This window comes from Gopherus flavomarginatus, chromosome 3 (assembly GCF_025201925.1).
Source record: "Gopherus flavomarginatus isolate rGopFla2 chromosome 3, rGopFla2.mat.asm, whole genome shotgun sequence".
In the NCBI taxonomy this organism is placed as follows: Eukaryota; Metazoa; Chordata; order Testudines; family Testudinidae; genus Gopherus; species Gopherus flavomarginatus.
In genome coordinates this window covers 61,311,479-61,334,668 of record NC_066619.1, presented here as the reverse complement: position 1 = coordinate 61,334,668, position 23,190 = coordinate 61,311,479, and the positions used below count along the sequence as shown (strand labels likewise).

General features: G+C 37.6%; 1 protein-coding gene across 4 annotated transcripts in view; it reads left to right on the top strand.

Moving 5' to 3' along the window:
• The window catches only part of MCTP1 (multiple C2 and transmembrane domain containing 1), a 543,194-nt gene that overhangs the window by 384,016 nt on the left and 135,988 nt on the right, over positions 1–23,190 (top strand). For all 4 annotated transcript variants that reach the window (XM_050943873.1, XM_050943875.1, XM_050943872.1 and 1 more), the window contains one exon: positions 15,212–15,265. In XM_050943873.1, the coding sequence (XP_050799830.1) occupies positions 15,212–15,265 (54 nt within the window). The remainder of the gene's footprint in view (positions 1–15,211; positions 15,266–23,190) is intronic.

The following is a 23,190-nucleotide window of genomic DNA, read 5'->3' as shown; positions in this document are numbered from 1 at the left end:
CTAAGTAAACTTTTTACATCGTGTCATGACAATTGCAAAGCATCACAGAAAGAATCACTTTCTTTTAACACTGAATGAGGAACTTTAGTAGCATAAGTAAAATAATATTATCCTTAGTGCGTTTCTTTCTCTCTTTCACTGCAAAGGTTCTGTCTGAAACCTTTCCTAGCTGCCTCTTCCTTGTTTTCTTGCTTTATTTAAAGAAACACTACACATAGGCTCACATTTTCTCCTGTCAATAAGCATGCCTTTGAATATCTGCCCCACTAAAATCATTTCTTTTCAACTTAGCAATTCTCCTCCTAGAACATCTTTATGAAAATGAATGCACACACAAGATGAAGGGTCACTGTTAGAAAACCAGAAAGAGACTGGACAAAAGAGAAGAAATACTTTTGACAGGTTATTTTTAAATTGCAAAAGATTTTGTAATGGAAGCAGAATGAAAAGGAGCCCAGGTGGCAACATTAAAGGATGAATGATGTTGAATCTTGGGACAGTATGAAACAAAGTGGTATCTATTTCTGGTACACTTTCTACCTTGCTGTCAACCCCTCCTAGTCAGCTTCACTGAATCTGTATTTTTGGAAGCAACACTTCCTGTCAGTCAATCATTGATAGAAAGTGTTGCTGGCTCAGATAGTTCATGTCAAGTGCCTCCTGGCTGAGGGGTGAAAACATTATCTAAAGTTGTAAGTATTTTTGTTATGCTTATTGCCCCAAGGTGGCCAATGTGAGAATAGCTATTTACTGTTAGAAGCCCTAAGGCTATAGTGAGCATGCTCCAGGGGGTTGTGGGTGGGTGCAAGGAAGTTTTTTCGAAGATGCAGCCTGATTAATTTTCTATGTGAAACTTTACTGCAATAAAAGATCTCCTTTTTTACTTCTAATCTGTTTTGGGCCTCCATATACTACATACAGAGTAGCAGAGCATGACGCAATGACAGACCACTTGGCCTATTGAAGGAGAACAAAGAGAGACGGAAAGCAAGGAACTGATATTTTTACTGCCTGGCAAACAGGCAACATATCTAGTGGTTTTCTTTATTGTGCTTTAGAAACATTATCTAAACATTCTCACAACAAACCTATGAAGGTGATAAATAGCATTGTCTCTTTTAATAGATGGAGAAACACTGGGGTTATGTTGTTTGCCCCAGGTATCATCGAGAGTTGCTGATAGTTCTGGGATTAGCATTTGAGAGTTCATTACTTCATTAGGAAAAGCTGCCTTGTATTTAAAAAAGGTAGTGGTAGCCAGAGAATAAAATTCTTCAGGTTCACGTATAAATACATACATATAAACTAGCTTTTGTTTTGTAATCCCATAAAGGTAAGGGAAATGCAGAGTTGCTTTCACTGTACAATGCTGTTTAGGATTGCACAGCAACAGTTGTGCACCATATTCACCAAACAGTAGTTTGCTATCTCACAATACAATGCTCTGTTTCTCCTGTATACAGTAAGATGGGCTGCAACGCTAATCCTGACATTGGTTCTGCTTGAGACACATAGCATTCCAAACTCTTTCATCAGTGCAGGAAAGTACACAAAGGTTATTTCACAAAATTAGTCTTCTATAACTTGGTTGCTGACTTCTGCAAAAATACAACCTGTTCTCAGCTTATACTCTCAACAGCACAGTGATTGGCTAAAAAAAGCCTTTATAGATGGGTCACAATCTGTATACTCACTTTGGGCTCCTTCAGAACACAGAGACCACAGGTAACATGAGAACCTTTCTGCTGAGAACCATTCCTCTTTTTATTTATTCCTTAGATACTACATATATAGTAAAGAAGAAAAGTAAACTATCTTACCCAACCAGACCAGGGGACAGGGGCTCATTTTAATAAATCACAGCTGAAACATGAAAATGTCAGCTTAATCAAGCAATTAAATTTTATTAATCAAGCCTAATTTTTATGAATGCAAATAGTCACTGAAGCTGGACAAATTTGTTCTAGATTGCATCAGAAACATAATTTTAATATTTAATGGCCGGATGAATTTAAATGGAGAATTATCTTTATGAAACAGACTCTTCATAATCTGCTATTAAATGAGAAATGAAAAAATCAACATAAATCTTACATAAACATTTTTTAACTAAATGTTGGTACTATAAATATTACAAATACATTATGCAGTAATTTAGCAATCACACAGTACACTACATAAAGAAAAAAATAGGTTGGTTATGCAGCATTTCTCTTCTGCAATGAAGAGGAATGTATTATTGAAGTTGGCTATTCATGCCACTATAGTTAAGAAGGCTGTCTAAGCTTCTATTATAATTCTCTGCCTTCAGGGTTTTATATTGTCTCTCTGCCATAGAAACTCACTAACAGGGCATACAAGGTCTCAGCCCAATAGCACTTTTTAAAAAACTTCTCCAACCCTAGCTTACTTTCAGTTGCTTTTGCTTACAGAAAGGGAAACAAATCCCAGAAATGTTCATTTTAGAAAGATTTTTACCTTTTTTTCCTCAAAACAGAGACATTTTTAAAGTGAAATTTTGCAAAACTTTTTTTCCCCGAATCCTTAGACTATTGTATGGAAAATGCATAGGCATTCTTTTGTACAGAATTTTTTAATGATTTTTTTTCATTTGTGTCCAGACTTATGTAACTACTGGACTGACATAATACTGTAGCAGCTCCAACATGTCTTGGTCAATATTCTTTAAACTAAGAACAATTTAGTGTTGGAGTAAAAAATCCCATTATATGAGGTTATTTTTAAGCATATGGATGTTAATTCAGACTAGATCTCAGTAATTTTCAAGTTGTTTTCCAAAATTAATGTGTTTCTCCAAATATATAATTACCTAAGAAGAGTTGTCATAATCACCTGGGCTAATGTTACAATGACATATGTATAATATTCATGTACAATTCCACATATGTGACAAGGCAAAAATGCTGCTCCAACTTTAAGTATCCTAACTTTTGGCACCACTCAGAAACTCAGTTATTTAAACAAATGTACATGTTGTGGTGTAAGTATATATGTAGATGAGTGGTGTTTTGTTCTCCTGGAATCCTAGTGCTAGCTGAAAAGTTACTGATCAAATTTAAGACAGACAATTACATTTTAATTCTGTTGACAAGAAATATAATAAACGACTTTATTGTCAATGTTTCATTTAAACTCCATGGTGACAAAATATTTTAAAATGTTATTGTTTAAAAGTTTGTTGTGTAGTAAATTAACAACTTATATTTAGCCAAATGTAGAATATTTTTTCTGCTTCACTGGTTTAAAAAATGTCATAAAGCCAGACAGATCAGATTTTGTCTACAAGACAAATATACAGTACATTCTGAAACCTTTAGATGGAGACATACTTCAAATAAAAAACTAGTATTCTGTTCCCAATGCTTTGTGTAAATATCAGCTAGAATTCCTGAAAGCATTGAGATCCAAATATTTAAAGAAATGCATTGAAAAACTACTTCTGATGCCATATTTTATATGAAAATTGTTTAGTCTTAACTACTTTAGCAGCTAAATAGTGGGTGCATCTTAAGCTATCATCAAGCAAAAAGTTACATGTTCTTATGTAATAAAGTATATTGCAGAGGAACTTCTTATACGGCAAGTAAAAATTCCTTTGTTGATATTACCAGACTGCATGTAATCAGTGGCATGCATCAAAAGGCAGCTGATAGCCACGTTAAAGTCACATTTCCTATTAAGCATCAGACTAAATTACATCATGAGCACTTCCCAGAATGAGACACACAAATGTATTCTGTAAGAAGAAATAATTGTATCTGTAAAAATCAGGAAGTCTTTTAGCAGTAAAGTACTAATGCTTTTCTTTTTAGTCTCCTCTTTTGTACTGCAATATTTTCAGCCTTACTGGCAAGCTTATCACACTAATTATTATTACATCTAGTAGTTCAGTTATCTTGATGGCTCCTGTAGATGAAATACTTCAAGGTCAAATCTTTAATTGTGTGAATCAAACTCAGAAGCTACCATAAGTTCAATTGTATTTCAGATATACTACATTGTTAATTTAAAATCTGTTAGTGAGTTTTATTATCTTTATAAATATGATGTAAAATAGATGGATATTTTAATTAAACTAGGCCTTCTGAAAAATTCCTCCTCAACAACCCTCTGAGAAAAACAGATGTCCTTTTGTGACTATGACCACATAAACACACTAATAACAAGCTTATTAACTGTGAACGTTTTCAGTTTGACCTCAGGTACTTTCAAGATGCCTGAAATAGCCTGAACAATTTTGGGAATCCTTCTCAATCCATACACATTCAATAATTGTATATTACATTTACGCAGAAGTGTTGTAAATCCACTGACATACCAACACATGTTGTAGTCAGTTTACACGGAGACAAAATTATCTAAATGAACTCCAGACTGTGCTGAAGAATACAGCTAACCAGCTGTAGGGTGGAAATGTTCATTTGGGACCCAATCCTGTTTTCTTTGATTTCAATGGGAGCAGGAACAGGCTCCTGATTTGTGATAGGTTATATCAAAATATTAGTGTTTGCAGGCATCTGGACATTTTAACAAAATAAATTAGAATATTAAGTTTCTCATTTGAAACTATTGTTTTAAAGCCTAATCCATTGAGGTGTTGAGCAAATGAGAGGTGCTGAACTCTTGAACTACCAGTTCAGGGCACCTCCCTACTCCTTTTTAGGAATTGTTGAGCAATTCACAGGATTCGGCCTTTAAATTATATTAAGATTTCATTCATTAAACACATCTGGATGACTATAGTGGTTCTTCCTTTTGAATTCTCTTACACTGCGTTTTAGAGTAAAAGAGTATTGTGAAACTACTCACTTGGAAATTTATCAAAATACCCCTTTACCCACACAGTTGTTTCCATTGGAATAGCTATAGAAAAGTTGGTGATAGAAGAATGTACTTAATTACTGTGCATTTGCTGTGATTATGTAGTAACTTTTCTTCTAGAAACTGCAGGAGTGTTCTAAAGTAAGAAACAATTTTGTTAGCATTATACGTGCAGTTAATATACTTCCTTTGTGTGAAAATTTTTAATTTCAGTAGATTTTTTTAAGGATCTTTGGAATTGAGTTATTCTTCACTCTTATTCTGATCTAAAATGGTTATAAATAACTGGAATCTGACTGTACTACTATTTTATTGATATTGCTATTAGATGTTACATTGAACAGTCTCACTACTCCCAAATCCCATCTTTTAATGAATTAATAATAAATAGTTCCATTTTTTAAAACTCTAGAAGAGGAATAACTAAAAGAAGTAATTAATTGCCAACTAAATTCTACATGTACATGCTAGTCCAATTTTCTTCTTTTGCAAAGCATAAAGAGGGTAGTGAAGCTTCTTCTGTATATTTCTGAATGTAACTAACTTACTGTATAAAGTGGCTTCTGTTACAAGTGCTCCAGCAACACAGTGTGAATTATGCAGCATTTGCAGACAGAATTCTGTTACATTGTAGAAAGTGGGAATGGGGCAAGAGTGATCTCCTATCATTATATACAAATTATTCTGCGTGTTTTTTTCTGTAAAGTATTTGCTGTGCAAACCTATTCATTACAGGAAGGGCTTTGTTTTGCAACATTTTAATATCATCTGCTTAGTGTTTGGCCATAAAGTAGCTGATATTCCATATTTAAGGCCGTCTACATGTGTTTTTTAAAATATCATCTGTATTAGTCTTATATTCAAGGAACAGTATTAAGAATCAGGTTCTTTCAGGACCTTCTACCAGTGTGTGGCATATAAGGCTGTGACAAGTGACATTACAGAAGGTCATGTCACTTTTAACTGCTTGCATTAGATCTTTCTGATTTCCCCAGTGCCCTTCCTTTGTTTGATTAATACTACCTTGATTTCAAGCACGGTATCGGAAAGCATAATTTAGAGTGAGTATTCTAGGGCTGATCTAAGATTTTTTCTTAAAACGTTTTATAAAATAACTGATATTTTGTTAACTGATATGTTTTTCCCTTTAATATTTTTTCTCATTGAAAAAGCATGATATTGTTATAGATGTCTGAATTAATGTACTGTGTTGCTGAAGACCAAAGTAGCACCTATAAGGTTTATTTGAAAAGCAGCTAGCTAGAGTCAAAGAAAAAAATCCTTTTTCTTACTGTTGGTTTGATCCTAAGTATGGTGTTAAACTCAAAAGCTGGAATCTGTTGAATTTGCATTTGCTGTAATGATCTTATAAATCCTTGCTTTATGTGCCTGTATAAATAGGTTGTTCTTAAATGTATCTTAAAAATAGACTTCAGCTTGCAGATTCTTTCTGTATCATGTGGTTATAAGGATTCTGTTTTCATTGTTTTAATTTTGGGTAGCAACCAGTCTTAAGAAACTTGAGGATCTGAATTCCTTCTGATCCACTGTATCATTGTAGTGATATGCTTTCGCACTGCATCTTTTTTTCTAACTCTTCTTTCAAAGTTTCATGATGAGTGAAAACATGGGTCAGTGCTTCATATGCCATAAAGAACAATTTATGCTGCCCAGAGATGGAAGTACTTTTATTACGTTTTATTTTGATACAATAACTGAGTTAAATCATTTTTCATTTCCAGACAATTTGACACTCCTAAAGCTTAGTTTAATTGATGATGTGACTAACATGGAATGAGAAAATAGGATGGCATAACTTGGGGGAAAGGGGGAAATCATCTGACTAAACAACAGGAGTTGGGAACTTGAGATCTGGGTTCGATTTTTGGCTGTCACAGACTTTTTGTATGACTTTGGGCAAGTCAAACTTCTCAGCTATAATAATAATAATAATAATACTCTATAGGTCATAGCAGTATTCTGAGGCTTAGTTTATTAATGTCTGTAATTCTGTTTTAGATCCTTGGATGAAAATCACAGTACAGGTGTGAAATATTATCCTGATTATTTAGAATAAGAGTGCTTGTGATCTAAACAAAGTGTCATTGTTTGCAATGAGACAGCTAAGGTGGTGTCAGCATTTCAATTGTAAACCCTGATTTGTAGAGGTTTACAGTTCAGTTAAATGACTCCATGCAACCTTGGGCCCTGGTTTAATTAAACTGAATATATATCATATTTTTAGTTATACTGGTGGAACTTTGCATGTAACCATCCCTAAAGGAAAAAGTAGGTGTAACAGGGGAGTGGCTTAGCTCCATTTTTCAGAACTTAGCTCTTGGGGTGAAATTCACCAAGGTGTAGAAGTCCCAGGCAAGGCCCTCCACACCAAGCCCCATGGTGAGGATGTAAGAGGATAGAGGATTGCAACTGAAATGGTCACACATCATTCCTCAGGGACTGTTCTCCACACCTGTCTGTTCAGGATCACTGTGGTCAGCGCCCTCATCGTGAGCCACAGGAGCTAAACTTATGAGCCCAAAGACTGAAAAAGGAAAAGTGAGATTCTTACACCCAGCTCAACCTCCTTTGTGCTGTGTCAAAGAGCCATAGTGGTGTAAAGGTGCCCTAAAAGCCCCATAACTTCCCAAAGGAGGATTCTCCTAGTGCAGGTAGTGAAGAAAGACTGCCTCTTGCACACCCTCTCTTAAGCACTGATATAGGGGGTGTTCCAGGAGCAGGGCCACAGTATGCAAGATTGTAGCCCTTAGAGCAACTCTATGGAGGCTGCTGTAACTTAGATAATGCTGAAAAATCTGTCTGTTACAGTGGGGGTCTCTCCAACCCCAGGACAGCCTAGGAGCATGAAGGAACAAAGGTGGCTGAAAGCCACGTTGTGCGCACCCCCTCTTCCTCCCACCCCCATTCCTCACTGGGTTGCAAGTTCTGTGCTGAAACTTCTGAGAAGTGCAGCATAGAATCTCACCTGAAGTGTTTTGGGGGAATGGCCCACCAAATGAAATAGAGGCTATGGAGGAACTGTGTTACAGCACTGAGGACTGTCCACTTGTTGGAAAGGGTGAATTCCATTCCCCAACACCTGTAAAGTTCCTGCATTAAGACTTGTTTGGGCTTTGCTCAGGTTGGGATAAATATCATCCTTAATGGCCATTCTCAATAAATGTTCACATTTATCTCCAATGGACCCATTCAGGTCTTACAAGTAGTAAGGGATAACAAGGGTTCTGTAAATGCTTTTAAACACATTTAAGCAATAACTTAGATAACAAGCATTTGTTTCAGAGGATGGATTTGATTTTTTTTTGAGGGAATTAATCACAAAAATCCCTCCATAGATTAAATAATGTTTAAAGTTACAGTAAGAACCAGTAAATAGCTACAATTCAGAGTTGAGGCTGATACTTTGTCCTTAGTGGCTTTTTTGTTTGTTTGTTTTCCTTCCCCCCATCCCAGGTGAGGCTTTTTTCCCAGCAATGCAAGTTAATTTCCTTACTTTTGTCAGCTTATAAGAACATAAGAATGGCTGTACTGGGTCAGACCAATGGTCCATCTAGCCCAGTATCCTGTCTACCAACAGTGGCCAATGCCAGATGCCCCAGAGGTAGTGAACCTAACAGGTAATGATCAAGTGATCTCTCTCCTGCCGTCCATCCCCACCCTCTGACAAACAGAGGCTAGGGACACCATTCCTTAGCCATCCTGGCTAATAGCCATTAATGGACTTAACGGCCATGAATTTATCCAGTTCTCTTTTAAACGCTGTTATAGTCCTAGCCTTCCCAACCTCCTCAGGCAAGGAGTTCCACAAGTTGACTGTACACTGTGTGAAGAAGAACTTCCTTTCATTTGATTTAAACCTGCTGCCCGTTAATTTCATTTAGTGGCCCCTAGTTCTTGTATTATGGGAACAAGTAAATAACTTTTCCTTATCTACTTTCTCCACATCACTCATGATTTTATACACCTCTATCATATCCCCCCTTAGTCTCCTCTTTTCCAAGCTGAAAAGTCCTAGCCTCTTTAATCTGTCCTCATAAGGGACCTGTTCCAACCCCCTAATCATTTTAGGTGCCCTTCTCTGAACCTTTTCTAGTGCCAGTATATCTTTTTTGAGATGAGGAGACCACATCTGTACATAGTATTCAAGATGTGGGTGTACTATCAATTTTTATAAGGGCAATAATATATTCTCCGTCTTAGTCTCTATCCCCTTTTTAATGATTCCTAACGTCTTGTTTGCTTTTTTGACCACCTCTGCACACTGCGTGGACATCTTCAGAGAACTATTCACAATGACTCCAATATCTTTTTCCTGATTTGTTGTAGCTAAATTAGCCCTCGTCATATTGTATTTACAGTTGGGGTTATTTTTTCCAATACGCATTACTTTACATTTATCCACATTTAATTTCATTTGCCATTTTGTTGCCCAATCACTTAATTTTGTGAGATCTTTTTTAAGTTCTTCACAGTCTGCTTTGGTCCTAACTATCTTGAGCAGTTTAGTATCATTCAAACTTTGCCACCTCCCTTTTTACCCCTTTCTCCAGATCATTTATGAATAAGTTGAATAGGATTGGTCCTAGGACAGACTCTTGGGGAACACCACTAATTACCCCTCTCTATTCTGAGAATTTACCTTTTATTCCTACCCTTTGTTCCCTGTCTTTTAACCAGTTCTCAATCCATAAAAGGACCTTCCCTTTTATCCCATGACAACTTAATTTACTTAAGAGCCTTTGGTGAGGGACCTTGTCAAAGGCTTTCTGGAAATCTAAGTACACTATGTCCACTGGATCCCCCTTGTCCACAAGTTTGTTGATCCCTTCAAAGAACTCTAATCGATTAGTAAGACACGATTTCCCTTTAGAGAAACCATGTTGACTTTTGTCCAACAATTTATGTTCTTCTAGGTGTCTGACAATTTTATTCTTTACTACTGTTTCAACTAATTTGCCTGGTACTTAAGTTAGACTTACTGGTCTGTAATTGACGGGATGACCTCTAGAGCCCTTTTTAAATATTGGCGTTACATTAGCTATCTTCAAGTCATTGGGTACAGAAGCCGATTTAAAGGACAGGTTACAAACCCTAGTTAATAGTTCCGCAACTTCACATTTGAGTTCTTTCAGAACTCTTGGGTGAATGCCATCTGGTCCCGGTGACTTGTTAATGTTAAGTTTATCAATTAATTCCAAAACCACCTCTAGTGACACTTCAATCTGTGACTGTTCCTCAGATTTGTCACTTACAAAAGCTGGCTCAGGTTTGGGAATCTCTCGAACATCCTCAGCCATGAAGACTGAAGCAAAGAATTTGTTTAGTTTCTCCGCAATGACTTTATCATCTTTAAGTGCTCCTTTTGTATCTCGATCATCCGGGGCCCCACTGGTTGTTTAGCAGGCTTCCTGCTTCTGATGTACTTAAAAAACATTTTATTACCTTTTGATTTTTTGGCTAGCTGTTCTTCAAACTCCTCTTTGGCTTTTCTTATTACATTTTTACACTTAATTTGGCAGTGTTTATGCTCCTTTCTATTTGCCTCACTAGGATTTGCCTTCCACTTTTTAAAAGATGCCTTTTTATCTCTCACTGCTTCTTTTACATGGTTGTTAAGCCACGGTAGCTCTTTTTTAGTTATTTTACTGTTTCTTAATTTGGGGCATACATTTTAGTTGGGCCTCTATTATATTGTCTTTAAAAAGTGTCCATGCAGTTTGCAGGGATTTCACTTTAGTCACTGTACCTTTTAATTTCTATTTAACTAACCCCCTCATCTTTGCATAGTCCCCCTTTTTTAAATTAAATCCCACAGTGTTGGGTTGTAGAGATGTTCTTCCCACCACAGGGATGTTAAATGTTGTTATATTATGGTCACTATTTCCAAGCGGTCCTGTTATAGTTACTTCTTGGACCAGCTCCTGTGCTCCACTCAGGACTAAGTTGAGAGTTGCCTCTCCCCTTGCGGGTTCCCGTACCAGCTGCTCCAAGAAGAAGTCATTTAAAGTATTGAGAAATTTTGTCTCTGTATTTCATCCTGAGGTGACATGTTCCCAGTCAGTATGGGGATAATTGAAATCCCCCACTATTATTGAGTCCTTAATTTTGATAGCTTCTCTAATTTGCCTTAGCATTTCATCATCACTATCACTATCCTGATCAGGTGCTCGATAATAGATCCCTAATGTTATATTCTTATTAGAGCATGAAATTACTATCCATAGAGATTCTATGGAACATGTGGATTCACTTAAGATTTTTACTTCATTTGATTCTACATTTTCTTTCACATATAGTGCCTCTCCCCCTCTCCCAGCACGACCTGTTCTGTCCTTCTGATATATTTTGTACCCTGGAATGATTGTGTCCCATTGATTGTCCTCAGTCCACCAGGTTTCTGTGATGCCTATCACAAGGCACTCTAGTTCACCCATCTTATTATTTAGACTTCCAGCATTTGTGTACAAGCATTTTAAAAACTTGTCACTGTTTATTTGTCTGCCCTTTTCTGATGTGTCCAATTTTTTTATGTGAATGTTTCTCATCTGATCTGGCCCCTAGATTCTCTTCTTCCATCCTCTGCTCCTGACTATAACCTGGAGATTCTCTATCAATAGACTCTTCTCTAAGAGAAGTCTCTGTCTGATCGACACGCTCCGCTGCAGCAATCGGCTTTCCCCCATCTCTTAGTTTAAAAACTGCTCTGCAACCTTTTTAATGTTAAGTGTCAGCAGTCTGATTCCACTTTGGTTTAGGTGGAGCCCATCTCGTTTGTATAGGCTCCCACCATCCCAAAAGTTTCCCCAGTTCCTAATGAATCTGAACCCCTCCTCTCTACACCATTGTCTTATCTACGCATTGAGACTCTGAAGCTCTGCCTGCCTACCTGGCCATATGCGTGGAACTGGGAGCTTTTCTGAGAATGCCACCATAGATGTCCTGGATTTCAGTCTCATCCCTAGCAGCCTAAATTTGGCCTCCAGGACGTCTTTCCTACCCTTCCCTATGTCGTTGGTACCTACACATGCTGCGCCCCAGGATTACGTAAGTCTATCCAGATGCCTTGAGAGATCTGCAACCTTCACACCAGGCAGGCAAGTCACCATATGGTTATCGCGGTCATCACAAACCCAGCTATCTATGTTTCTAATGATCAAATCTCCCATTACTAACACCTGCCTTTTCCTAGTGACTGGAGTTCCCTCCCCCGGAGAGGTAACCTCAGTGCGAGAGGATACCCTAACACCATCTGGAAGGAGGGTCCCAACTATGGGAAGGTTTCCCTCCCTGGACCTTTCATCCTCCTCAACAGTGCAGGGGCTGTCTGACCGGAGGTGGGACAATTCTGCAGTGTCCCGGAAAGCCTCATCAACATACCTCTCTGCCTCCCTCAGCTCCTCCAGTTCTGACACCCTGGCCTCCAAAGCCCGTACGCGGTCTCTGACAGCCAGGAGCTCCTTGCACCGAATGCACACATACGACACGCCCACAGGTAAAGCTTGTATTTCAACTTTACATTTTAAATGAAATTTTCATACATCTAATATAGGGCTTCTGCAATCCCTCAGTACCCACACTTTCATTTCTGGCCTGATACTCTAACTACCTGGATTCTGTTCCCAGGTCTGCCAAGGACTTGTAGTTAGGATGACCAGATATCCCGATTTTATAGGGACAGTCCTGATTTTTGGGTCGTTTTCTTATATAGGCTCCTATTACCCCCTACCCCCATCCCGATTTTTCACACTTGGTGTCCGATCACCCTACTTGTAGTATGACCTAGAGTAAGTTGTTTGACCTCTTTATGCCTCAATTTCCTTATCAGGATATTAATTTTTACCTTCCTTTGTTAAGTAGTTTGAGATCTATGGCTAGAAAGCACTGTATGAGTTTACTTATTGTTTTAGTAATAGCCCACAAACTACTAGAGTTAGTTTAAAACTTTATAGCATCGGAAAATTTGGATTCCCTGCTGCTTCTAGTGGCATAAAATATTTTTTCTAGGTCCAGAGCTTCACAAGATAGTGGTCACTCAGATCAAGCCAGAGTGATGTGTGTCCATGGTCCATTTTTTTGTGATCTACAATATCTGAAAGTAAATACTACATATCACAGAGAGGCTGTGGATCTCAGCCGTCTAGTGTCATACCACATTCATTCCTACTCTGGTGGTTCATCACATATCAGTCACTGGATCAATGGCTTATCACTTGGATTAGCAGTGTTTGTTTTGGTACTGGTCAAGGACTTAATATAGCATATCTCAGAACTCAAACTAATGTACTTTTAGGTCTCTGGATAGGACATCTTGCAGATACATTAGTATTTATATTGTAGACAACTGGAAAAGAAAGAACTTTGTAGGTCATCTAGCACATCCCCCTGCACTAATTCAGGATCACTATTCACACTAAGCCATAAATAGCTTATCCAGTCAATTATTGTTAGCTCTTTGGACTAAGATTCAAAAAGAAATAGTCTAAACATATTATTTTAAATGGCACGTGTGACAAATTTAGAACGTTCTTGTGCTTTAAGGCATTGAGTGGGAGTGGGATGGCTATGTATGGCTGCAGTTGGAATCTCCAATAGGCACTATGCCTCCTTTAGGCACGCTTGCTATCAGAGATCCTTGATATAAAGGGGAATCTCACTCACTGCTACACCCCCGGAGAAGGTGCAGAGTGAGTTCCCTTTCTTGGCCAGCCTACTCACTGCAAGAGGTGTGTGCAGATGTGTGAGGTTGCAGTTTTGTCCTGCCGCTGCATGGAGAGCTGAAAGGGTAGAAGGCTTCTTGTGCCTTCTTTTCACCGTCTGTACCCACGCAGGATATGGTCACCATCTGGTCTTTACATTATTAAATTCTTAGGGCAGGAACTTACTTTTATGTCTCTACATTATTATTTTAGTGGTAATTTATTGACTGAAAATATAGAATCCTCTTGTAAATTTCATATCTTGGACAACAGTTTACATCACTTCCTGGTTTTAATATGCTTTATATACTTGACATACAAATTAAGGGCTAGCTTTTAGTCTGTGTTAGAGGCTGCTTTGTACCTCTGCAGCACTGCAGGTCAGAATTGGAATCGTGCTTCAATATACTATAGCAAGTGAAACTCTGGTGAGCGAACATATGTAGTTTTCTTTAGGGCTGATGGGAGTATCCGTGTCCTCCTGCAGAGCAAAGAATATGTTTCTTAAGTTTCTAATGTGACATCCTCTTTTGTCATTATACGTTATAATATAGAATTATGGTTTAACTTTTTCTTCTGTAATGATGTATGCTATGATTTTACTTTATAACTCACTGTAAAGTAGACCAGAATTTTCCCCTTTTGTATCTACAGCTCTGTCTTGACTTTTGCATATATACAGATATAGAGACAAATTATTTTTTGGTATAAAAAGGTACAACTCTACTTCCATTTAAACCAGCAGATAATTTGGCCTATAGTTTGGACGTTTGATCATGGGGTTATTAGGCAGGAATTTCTGAGTTCTAAGTCTGGTTCTGTCATTAACTCTCCAAGCACCTAGAGAAAGTCACTCTCTCTCTCGGTATGTAAAATGAGTATATTATTTACTTATCTCACAACAATATGATGAAGATTAATTATTAATGTGAGTACAGTGCCTTGAACACATAAAACCTTAAGTGGTAGATATCCTCTCTTTCTCTCACATATCAATCTACCTGTCCACAATCTATTTAAATGAACAGATATGGGCACATATGTAGTACAGTTATACATAATGAGAGAGAGATGCATGTGCAGTATATTAGATATACTAATAGTTCAAAATCACTATTAGGAAATGCTATGCTGATGATAATACAGCATGCACCCTGGGTCACTCCCGTGGGCCATTGCCATAAAGAAGCAAGCTATCATGAATTTATTCTTGGGATTGAAAGCTTCTTAACTCTCCTGATGAGCAATGTAAATTAAGTTCAAAATGTTGTATGTTTCTCAGGTTAGCTGTAAATCCAAAGTAAGCACTTGTACTGTATTTCATAGCCACCACTAGAGCTGGTAAAAAGGATTCCTTAGTTAAAAATATCCTAGAGTGAATTTTGAATTACCTTTTAAATACTTAAATTGTCAAGATAGCATTTTATACAGGTAGAGGTTTTCAGTATCTTATTCCCTAATGTAGGTCAATTAAAATTATAACACTTTCTTAAATTTGAATTTCTAGATCAAATGATTTTATAGTTGTACATTTTCCTTCTGTGCATTTATTTCAAATGTTAATAAAGTTTTCATCTATAAAAGGTTTACTATTGACAGAAAAAAACTCTTCCTTTTTAAATTATGACAACTACTACTGTTTCTGTCGGTAGGTAGTGGAGGACATGCTAGAGGACGAGGAAGAAGAGGATGACAGAGATGACAAGGTAATTATCTTTCCTAGCACTTGGGTACCTGGGGATGGGAGAATTTAGACATGACACTGTTTTTACAGACAGTTAAAAAAGGAGTTGAAGTGTTTTAGTCCAGAAAATTGGACAGAGCTGTTTATCATCCTAACAATGCTACTGTATGTTGTAGGAAGGAATAGAGGACTATAAATCCTCTTCTTTTTTTGTCCAGAGCTGGGTCAAATATTTTGCTGCCAGGAACAAAAATAATTCAGCTTGTCTGGAACTTGATAGCTCTTGTGAAGATAACTGCGGTGACAACTGTTTCTGAAGGACAAACATTTGTCTTGTCTTGGGTATTATAAATAGGGCTGTACTTCAGGGGGAAAAATGGTGTAAAAATAGTAACTCCACACTGGTTGAAAATGGGATATTGCCATCTGTAATTTTCAGTGAATTACTTGGTAGAAGAATAGCTGATATGTTCTGCACTTTGTATGATATTTAAATAATTACAATTTTCATAGACGTCCACTTGATTTGGAGCTGGCGTTGTGGCCCAGCAAGCTAGGAGACTGCTGCGGATCTTTCAGCCTTTGAGAATACGTGGTTCAATTCCTGGCCTGCTGGTTGAGTTGAGGATTGCAACCACAGTAAATAACAGCTCTTTTCCACATCTTATTGAGCCAAGCTATGGGTCTGCTTGGATTGGTTGTCTCCTGGGGAGAGGGAAAAACCAGAGGGAGGAAATTAGAATAACCTCACTGAAACAATGGAGTGATGGAGAGACAAGTGCAGTGAAAACAGCCTTGTTGTTGCCTTTGGAATTTGCATACCAAAAAATGAGAAAAAATACAGATTTTAAAACAGCTTTGAATTAAATACTGACAATTTTGACCTTCACAAATGTTCTCCCTAGTTCTGTTATAATAGAGCAATGAATTCTTTTTTTTTTAGGAGAGGAGAAAAACAGTGTATCTTAATTTATGCCCTTGACCTTTGTTTCTAGTAGAGATGTACAGTTATATACCACTGTAAGAATTCGTATGCTGGCAGCAAGTATTTGAAATGTCAGAAAATTCACTGTGATTAGTTAATCCCCTGAATGATTATTTTTCTGTTAGCTAACCCAAGATTTGAGGGAGGATTAAAAAAAAGAGTATTGCCCTCATTCTATTACTAGTTCAAACATTTTAGAATTGACAGAAAGATATGTGAAATTCTTCTGTACATCATTTAAATCATTAGCTACATAATTTTGGAATAAACAAACACTGTGATAACATTCACCTTTTTACAAAACACGTGCTAGTTTTTAAGCACTAAATGATATGAGCATACACTTCTGGCAATAAAATACATGATTTATTGCAAAGGTCAATCATGTAGGTGTAGAGAGCTTGTATTTTAACTCAACATGCAAGCTCTGAATCATCATTTCTCTTCGTGATAAACACTAATCTGCCATCCATTTATGGCCATTTTCTCTTGCTTGTTGCTGCTTTATTATTAAAGCAACTATAAGAGCTTCATCCTAGTAGTACAGTATACGTATTCCTGGAAATGTTAATAACTCTGATCAGTTCACAAAGTACAGTAATTTAATAATTGTAGTTTGTCAGTCTATTTACCATTTAGTTGGGAAGGGGGGGGGTTTGAGATATTAAACAAACGATAACCCTTTTTTAAAAGCCCTTTACAGTCTAACTAAAGAAGATGCCAAACAGAACATACCAGGTTAGAAATAACACCAAATCTCTGGAGCTGTATCAATTGTAATCTAGTGTTTAGCTGTCTGAAACTGACACCAGAGTTCTAACGCGCTCACAAATGTAGTTACCAACATTTACTGAAGGTGAGTGCTTAAATTACTGTGTGAATTCAGTGGTAGTCTTTATTTAATGCTTAAGAGCAGTGTGTTTCTTATATGAAAGGCATGTAGGTTGATTTCTATAAATTCAAAGTCTTGTTTCATTAATATGTAAGTTTTATTTGAGCTCTCATAATTCAGTATGCTATCATGAAAATCACATCTTGAATGGAAAAGAAAATGACATACATATTTTTTATTTAATAAAATGCTTGTACTCTACAGTGTAAACAGTTATTCTTAGAATGGACATTTTATTTCAGACACTAAACTATAAATCAGATAACAAAAGCTTTTTTTTTATCAGTTTCCTCCTTTGAGTATCATGTACTGTTTGCTGATGAAGATGATGATGATGAAGATTTTTAATATTGGTGGGTCTGAATTGAAGGCGCACAGTGCTATACTCCTTTTTTAAATTCCTAGTTTCCTAATCTTAAAGTTTTGTGCATATTGAAATTTGGTGAGAAAACAAATGCACATTTTGCAGTACTGGCAGGTACTGACCTCCAGCTGTCATTACTTCTGTTTTCTCATATGGTATAATAGTAAAGTCAGGTCAATGGGTCCTCTTGTGGGATAAAAGTAAAAAGATTAATAAATGTGCCAAAGCCTCACTTTAATTGAACCTGAAGCATATGTTGCAAGTATGTTAAATATGTCCCAGATGTTTAACCATGGCCAGTGTCTTTGCTTTCACTGATTACCACAAGGCAGCTATTAGTCCTGTAACCTTTGGACTTGGGGGTAAATGGGGTATTACATGGCACAGAAATAAAGCACCTGTTTTCCATTCAATAAAGAGCCCTGGCAGGCTTTACCTAAGCCTATCCATATGTTTTCATTTAGCAGATTGTTGTGCGATTATGAAAAGTGTCTTTCTTTAGAGCCAGTATAGATATTAGTCACTTACTCACAAGGAAAGGGCAACTCATTGGCTACTTGATGAAGTCCGTGTGGGCACACACTGAAATAGCTTATTGGAAGTGTGGTGGAGGGCTGTTTTTATCATCCCTATATAAACTGCAGAATCACAGAAGTGATAAATTGAGACTGATAACTATCCAAATGTTTATGATTAGCTAAAATAATAGTTTGTAAAATCTTTTTATTAATAATGACCTTAAGTACCTGTGTGGAGTTTAATTAAGGTTGGCAGAGTACAGTTGTAATTAGGTTGTTGCTTGTTTCCTCAAACCTTATTTTGGTTTTGTTCCAGATTTACCATTTTACATTTTTATTTCACCTTGCAGTACAAATAATCGAACAGGCAAGATTAAAGATTTAAGGTTGTGTGATGCCTAACACTTTTTTAACTAGAGGACATTAACATTTGTTTTCAATTGAAATATGATTAATACTTAAAAATGGCAAGTATACTTAATGTTATATCAATTACAATCTGCTGTTCAACAGTGGGACACCACTTTCTTACTAGTATTACTAGTGTGCTTTTAAGAACAGAAATGCTGTTGCAGTTTACTGTTTGGTTCAGACATTTGTCATAAATTTCAGTCATGTTTCAATAAGATAACACTGCATTCTGCATTCCATATGTTCTGTACTTTTCAATAAACTTGTGCCAACCACAAATTTACAGTGTTTTTTTTTTACCCTGTTCCAAACTCTGACTCTGTGGTTAACACAGTATTTTTGCAAATAAGGGTTAGTTAAATTACTTGGAGTCAAGTTATCAACAAACCATAAAATGGCTTTTTACAGTGTTATGTAGTAATAATATTGTGGTTAATGTGCGTAATCTAGTCATCTAAGTAATGAAGTTAAGATTTCTTTCTGTGGCTTAAGAAGTTTTAAGGCATGCTTTTCATATAGCTTCTTACGCTTTAACGAGGTCCAGGCAATCACGGGGACTGATGGGTGAGGTGATGAGCATCTAGCTCAGCATTTAGTGGGCGGCACTCAGCACTTTGCAGAATTAAACCTCCAAATAGTAGTAATAATTCAGATTTGTAAGAGGAAAGAATATGTGAACTCTGGATTTTAACTACATTAGTTAAAAGGCTTTATTAAAATATTCAGGCCATTTGCACCTTCAGCTTCTTTCTCTAACCATTTGTACTTTGTTTGGAAAAATCTCTGTAGTTCTAAGTCAATGTTATGCATGGAGATAACTTGATGCTATTATAATGAAACATAGTTGGGTTAAAATGTATTTTTAAGCTTTTAATCATAGCTGCTTGGACATACCAACTTTGTTTTCAAGCCCAAACATGTTTGTAACCTGCCTCAGAAGAATGTCTGTGCATCTGGAGTAGATCATTGGGGTTGCGGGGTGGGAAGGGAGAGAACTGTGATATGATATAAAAGAAAAAAGATTCTAGTCTGTCAAAATGGCAGTTATTTTCTATAAAAATAAATGCTCTGTAGGAAAAAAGGTAAAAACAAAAATAGGGGAGGAGTTGGAAAGGGGATTTTAAAAAAAAAATTAAATGGAAAAATCTTCAGACCCACTTGTGGTTTGATTCTGATCTTAGATTCTGTACATGTATACCACCTAAACAAGAAACAATATATACGTTTGAGCACATTGACTGTTTGAGCCTCTAACCAAAATTGTAGCTGTATATGATATTACTGTCCTCTGAAAAGTTAGTTAGGACACATACACTTATTTAATATATGTGATTGAATAATCTGAAATAAATATGTGGCTAGAATAAAATTGAAACTTTTTATTGCTCTATGCCAATTATTCATTTAGGGTGATATTCAAAAATCACCATAAATTGGGCAAGTAAATGGGCTTTATATAGTTTTCCTGCATAGGGGAAGGGATGATGAAAGCCACTATCTCTAATAAAGGGTCCAGGTATGGCAAAACCAGGGTTCCTTTGCCTCTGCTGCTTCAGCCTATAGGCTGGAATAGCAACTGATGTCCTTCCCTGGCCCCTGTACAGGGGTTTTGTGGCCACTGCATACACACTGAACCACAATCCTGGAGTTTGCCTCCCTGGCACTCCAGTCCATGTGTCCTTTCTCTCCCTGGTCCTCACAACTACCCCAAGGCATGTGGAGCTTTGTATGAGCACCTCCCAAAAAGGCAAATTTCACCCATGCTTCTGTCTGGTATTGGTGCCCCCTCCGGTATTATGTATCCTGTACATATTTCATAAACACAATATATTCTTTGTGGGATATTATGTGCATGTGTGATAGTCTCTGGGGGACTTTGGGTCCATAAACTATTGACTGGATCACACTCATCCATATATGTATATTTTTCACCTGTGACTAATATAATATGGGTAATATTCTTCATTTATTAAGTAATCCAAGTATAATTCAATAAGCTATTACATCAAATGAAGACCATCTCTAAATTATGCTGTTACAAAATGTGACATAATTTTACCCTTGCAATTTTTTTTATTTTTTAATATTATTTCCTATGATAACTAAGCAGATTGAAATTCCTTTTTGTCTGGGGAAGGATTTATTTTTGTACTGACTACTCATGGAAAGGGCTATAAGCGATATGCCTCTAGTACCCCTTTTGTGACTCAAAAGAAGGAAAATATTTATTTGCCTTATCCTTGGGACCTTAATGTGAATGTAGACCTAATAATTGTTTGACTCCTAAATTACAAAGAGGGCATTCATTCATTATGGCATTTTAGAAACCAATGGGAAGAGCCATTTCTGACTCTCAGAGAAACATTTGAGACTGTGTTTAGGTTGGAGCACAGGAATGAGAGTCTGGAGATCTGGGTTCTATTCCAGCCCCTGCCGCATACCTCCTGTGTAGCTGCAGGCAAGTCACATAAACACCAAAGTTTGAACATTCTGACATAAAGTTAGACAGACATCTACATCTCCACTTAAGCTCTTTTATGGTTCTCCACCTGAGCCTTTCCCAGAGCTTATTGGGCACAGTGGTGGATTCAGCCTGATATATCCAACTTGGATGGAATCTTCTGAGCTGAGCACCCAGAAAAAAGTGATTTTCAAATACAGGCCCAGAGCATAAAATAACCTTTTGTCTAATTCTATGACAAATCAGAGACATTGTAAAACTGAGGCACAACTTTGTGGGACTATGATGGGGTGGGGAGTATACTAGGTCTTTGGGGGGCCCCCTGCGGGAGGCCCACTGACCTGCTGCATCCAACCCCAAGAAGTATTTCTCTGAGAAGAAAAGAGCAGTGAGTATTAGACCTCCAGGCTTGTCTAGAGAGGAATTCTGGAAACAGCCATTTTGGAAACCATTGAGATCTGGTCCTCAAGTAGGTAGAAGGGCTGGGAACCAGGAACAGCCAATCAAGGCCCAGCAGACTGAAATAAAAGGAACTGTTTGCTGCTTAGCAAGAGAGTTCCTGGCTGGAGCCAATGGCATAAAGAAGGATGAGCCCTAGCCACAGCCAAAGGAACCAAGCCATGCCCTGTTTCTGGCCACAACCAAGGGCAGGCAGCAGGACCCCTACTGAGTTAATTTTGGAAAGGGAATTAAGCTCAGACCATTTTAGTTGTAATTGATCCTGAAGGGCATGGAATGTTTTCTAATTGAGTTTGTTGTGCCAGGGAAGGTGTTTGGACTGTGTGACTCAGCCACAGGGCCAAGCCACAGAAGACCCACAGGGGCCACCTGATAGCCTGCAGGAAGTGAAGAAAATGGCAGCACCATGCCCAGATACCAGGAGGCACTCAAAGAAATTAGTGCAACACATCACAGGTCCTTTTGAACTTTTTAAGCAGGGGTGAGACATGCTAGCCTAGGGGTGAGTGCTTTATGGACACAGTATTAAGATAAGTGGGAGAGAAACTTGCAACTCACATGGATTGAAGCAGATTCTGGCATATCCTAGCAGAATGGTTCTCTGTGAAATGGAAAGCATGTCATGCTCCAGTTTTTCAGTTGAGGCATGCCAATAAGGGTTATGGCATATCACAAGTTAAAATCTAGCTTGTGAATCTGTGATGTGCTTTTCTTTTCACTGAGAGGCATGTAACAAAAAGCTGCAATCCTAACTACAAAACTTTGCAGCACAGCTGATCAAACGTTGCTGTGCTTTATGCAATAGCCGTTAATAAGATGTATGAGAATGTGAACAAATATTGTGCAAATTGTATTTTGTGCTCACAATTTGTACATGTTTTATATGCTGTTTGGACTCTGCAGTATTAGGATAAAAATGTTTGTTGTTTACATAATGCTAATAGCTGTTACTATCTGTTTTACTTGCAAAGAAGTAGTTGGAGAGATCAGCTAAACAAGATACAATCCTAACAAAATAAAACAACATAAGTGAAAAATCACCTAGAGACTAATGTGGTTTGAAAAGACAAATTTACCATTGTATAGTTGTCTCCGTGAGGACAGAACTCCCCGCAAGAGAGAGCAGCCTCAGGAGCTGCTGAGCTTCCATGGATTAGCAGGCAGAGAGGCAAATTTGTCATAAATGGAATTCCTAAATAAATAGTACATATAATCAGCTTTAGACTACTTCCTTTTCATTGTATGGATATATATGTAACTGTAAGAGCCCTATCATCCCCTCTGGTGCAGTGCCTGGGGAACTGCATGAGACTCCATTTATAGTTTTCTTCATAAAGGAGGAGGTATGATTTGCTCCATCCACCCCAGCAGAAGTTACAGCTTCTAAACCTGACACATCACCTATGATGTCTGGAGACCTTGTGCCTCCTTCAGAAGCCATGTTTCCAGGGTTGGTTTCAATAATCTCTGCCCCACATAGGCAGCTTACACCCCCAGGTGTGTGTGTTCCACATAAGGGAGGGGAGAAGCATGTTAAAGCACAGAGCTGGAGGGGGTACAGTGCTGCCAAGAGCAGCCAAATCCCAGGCCCATCCCTCTCCTACTCCATGGAGCCCAGTCTCCAGTGGCAAAGGGGATGATATGACTCTTAATTGCTAATTTTTTATGGATTTTCTGTTTGTCATTTTGGTGCCATTTAACATCTGATACACACAAAACATATTTAACATCCTAGTTCACCAGTATTCACAGTCAAAACCAATGAAACCACCAGTGTATTATCACCTAGGCCGCAAGGCCTAGGCCTAGGGCAGCAAATTTGCGGGGGTGGCAAATTTATAATAGCATTGATGCTGT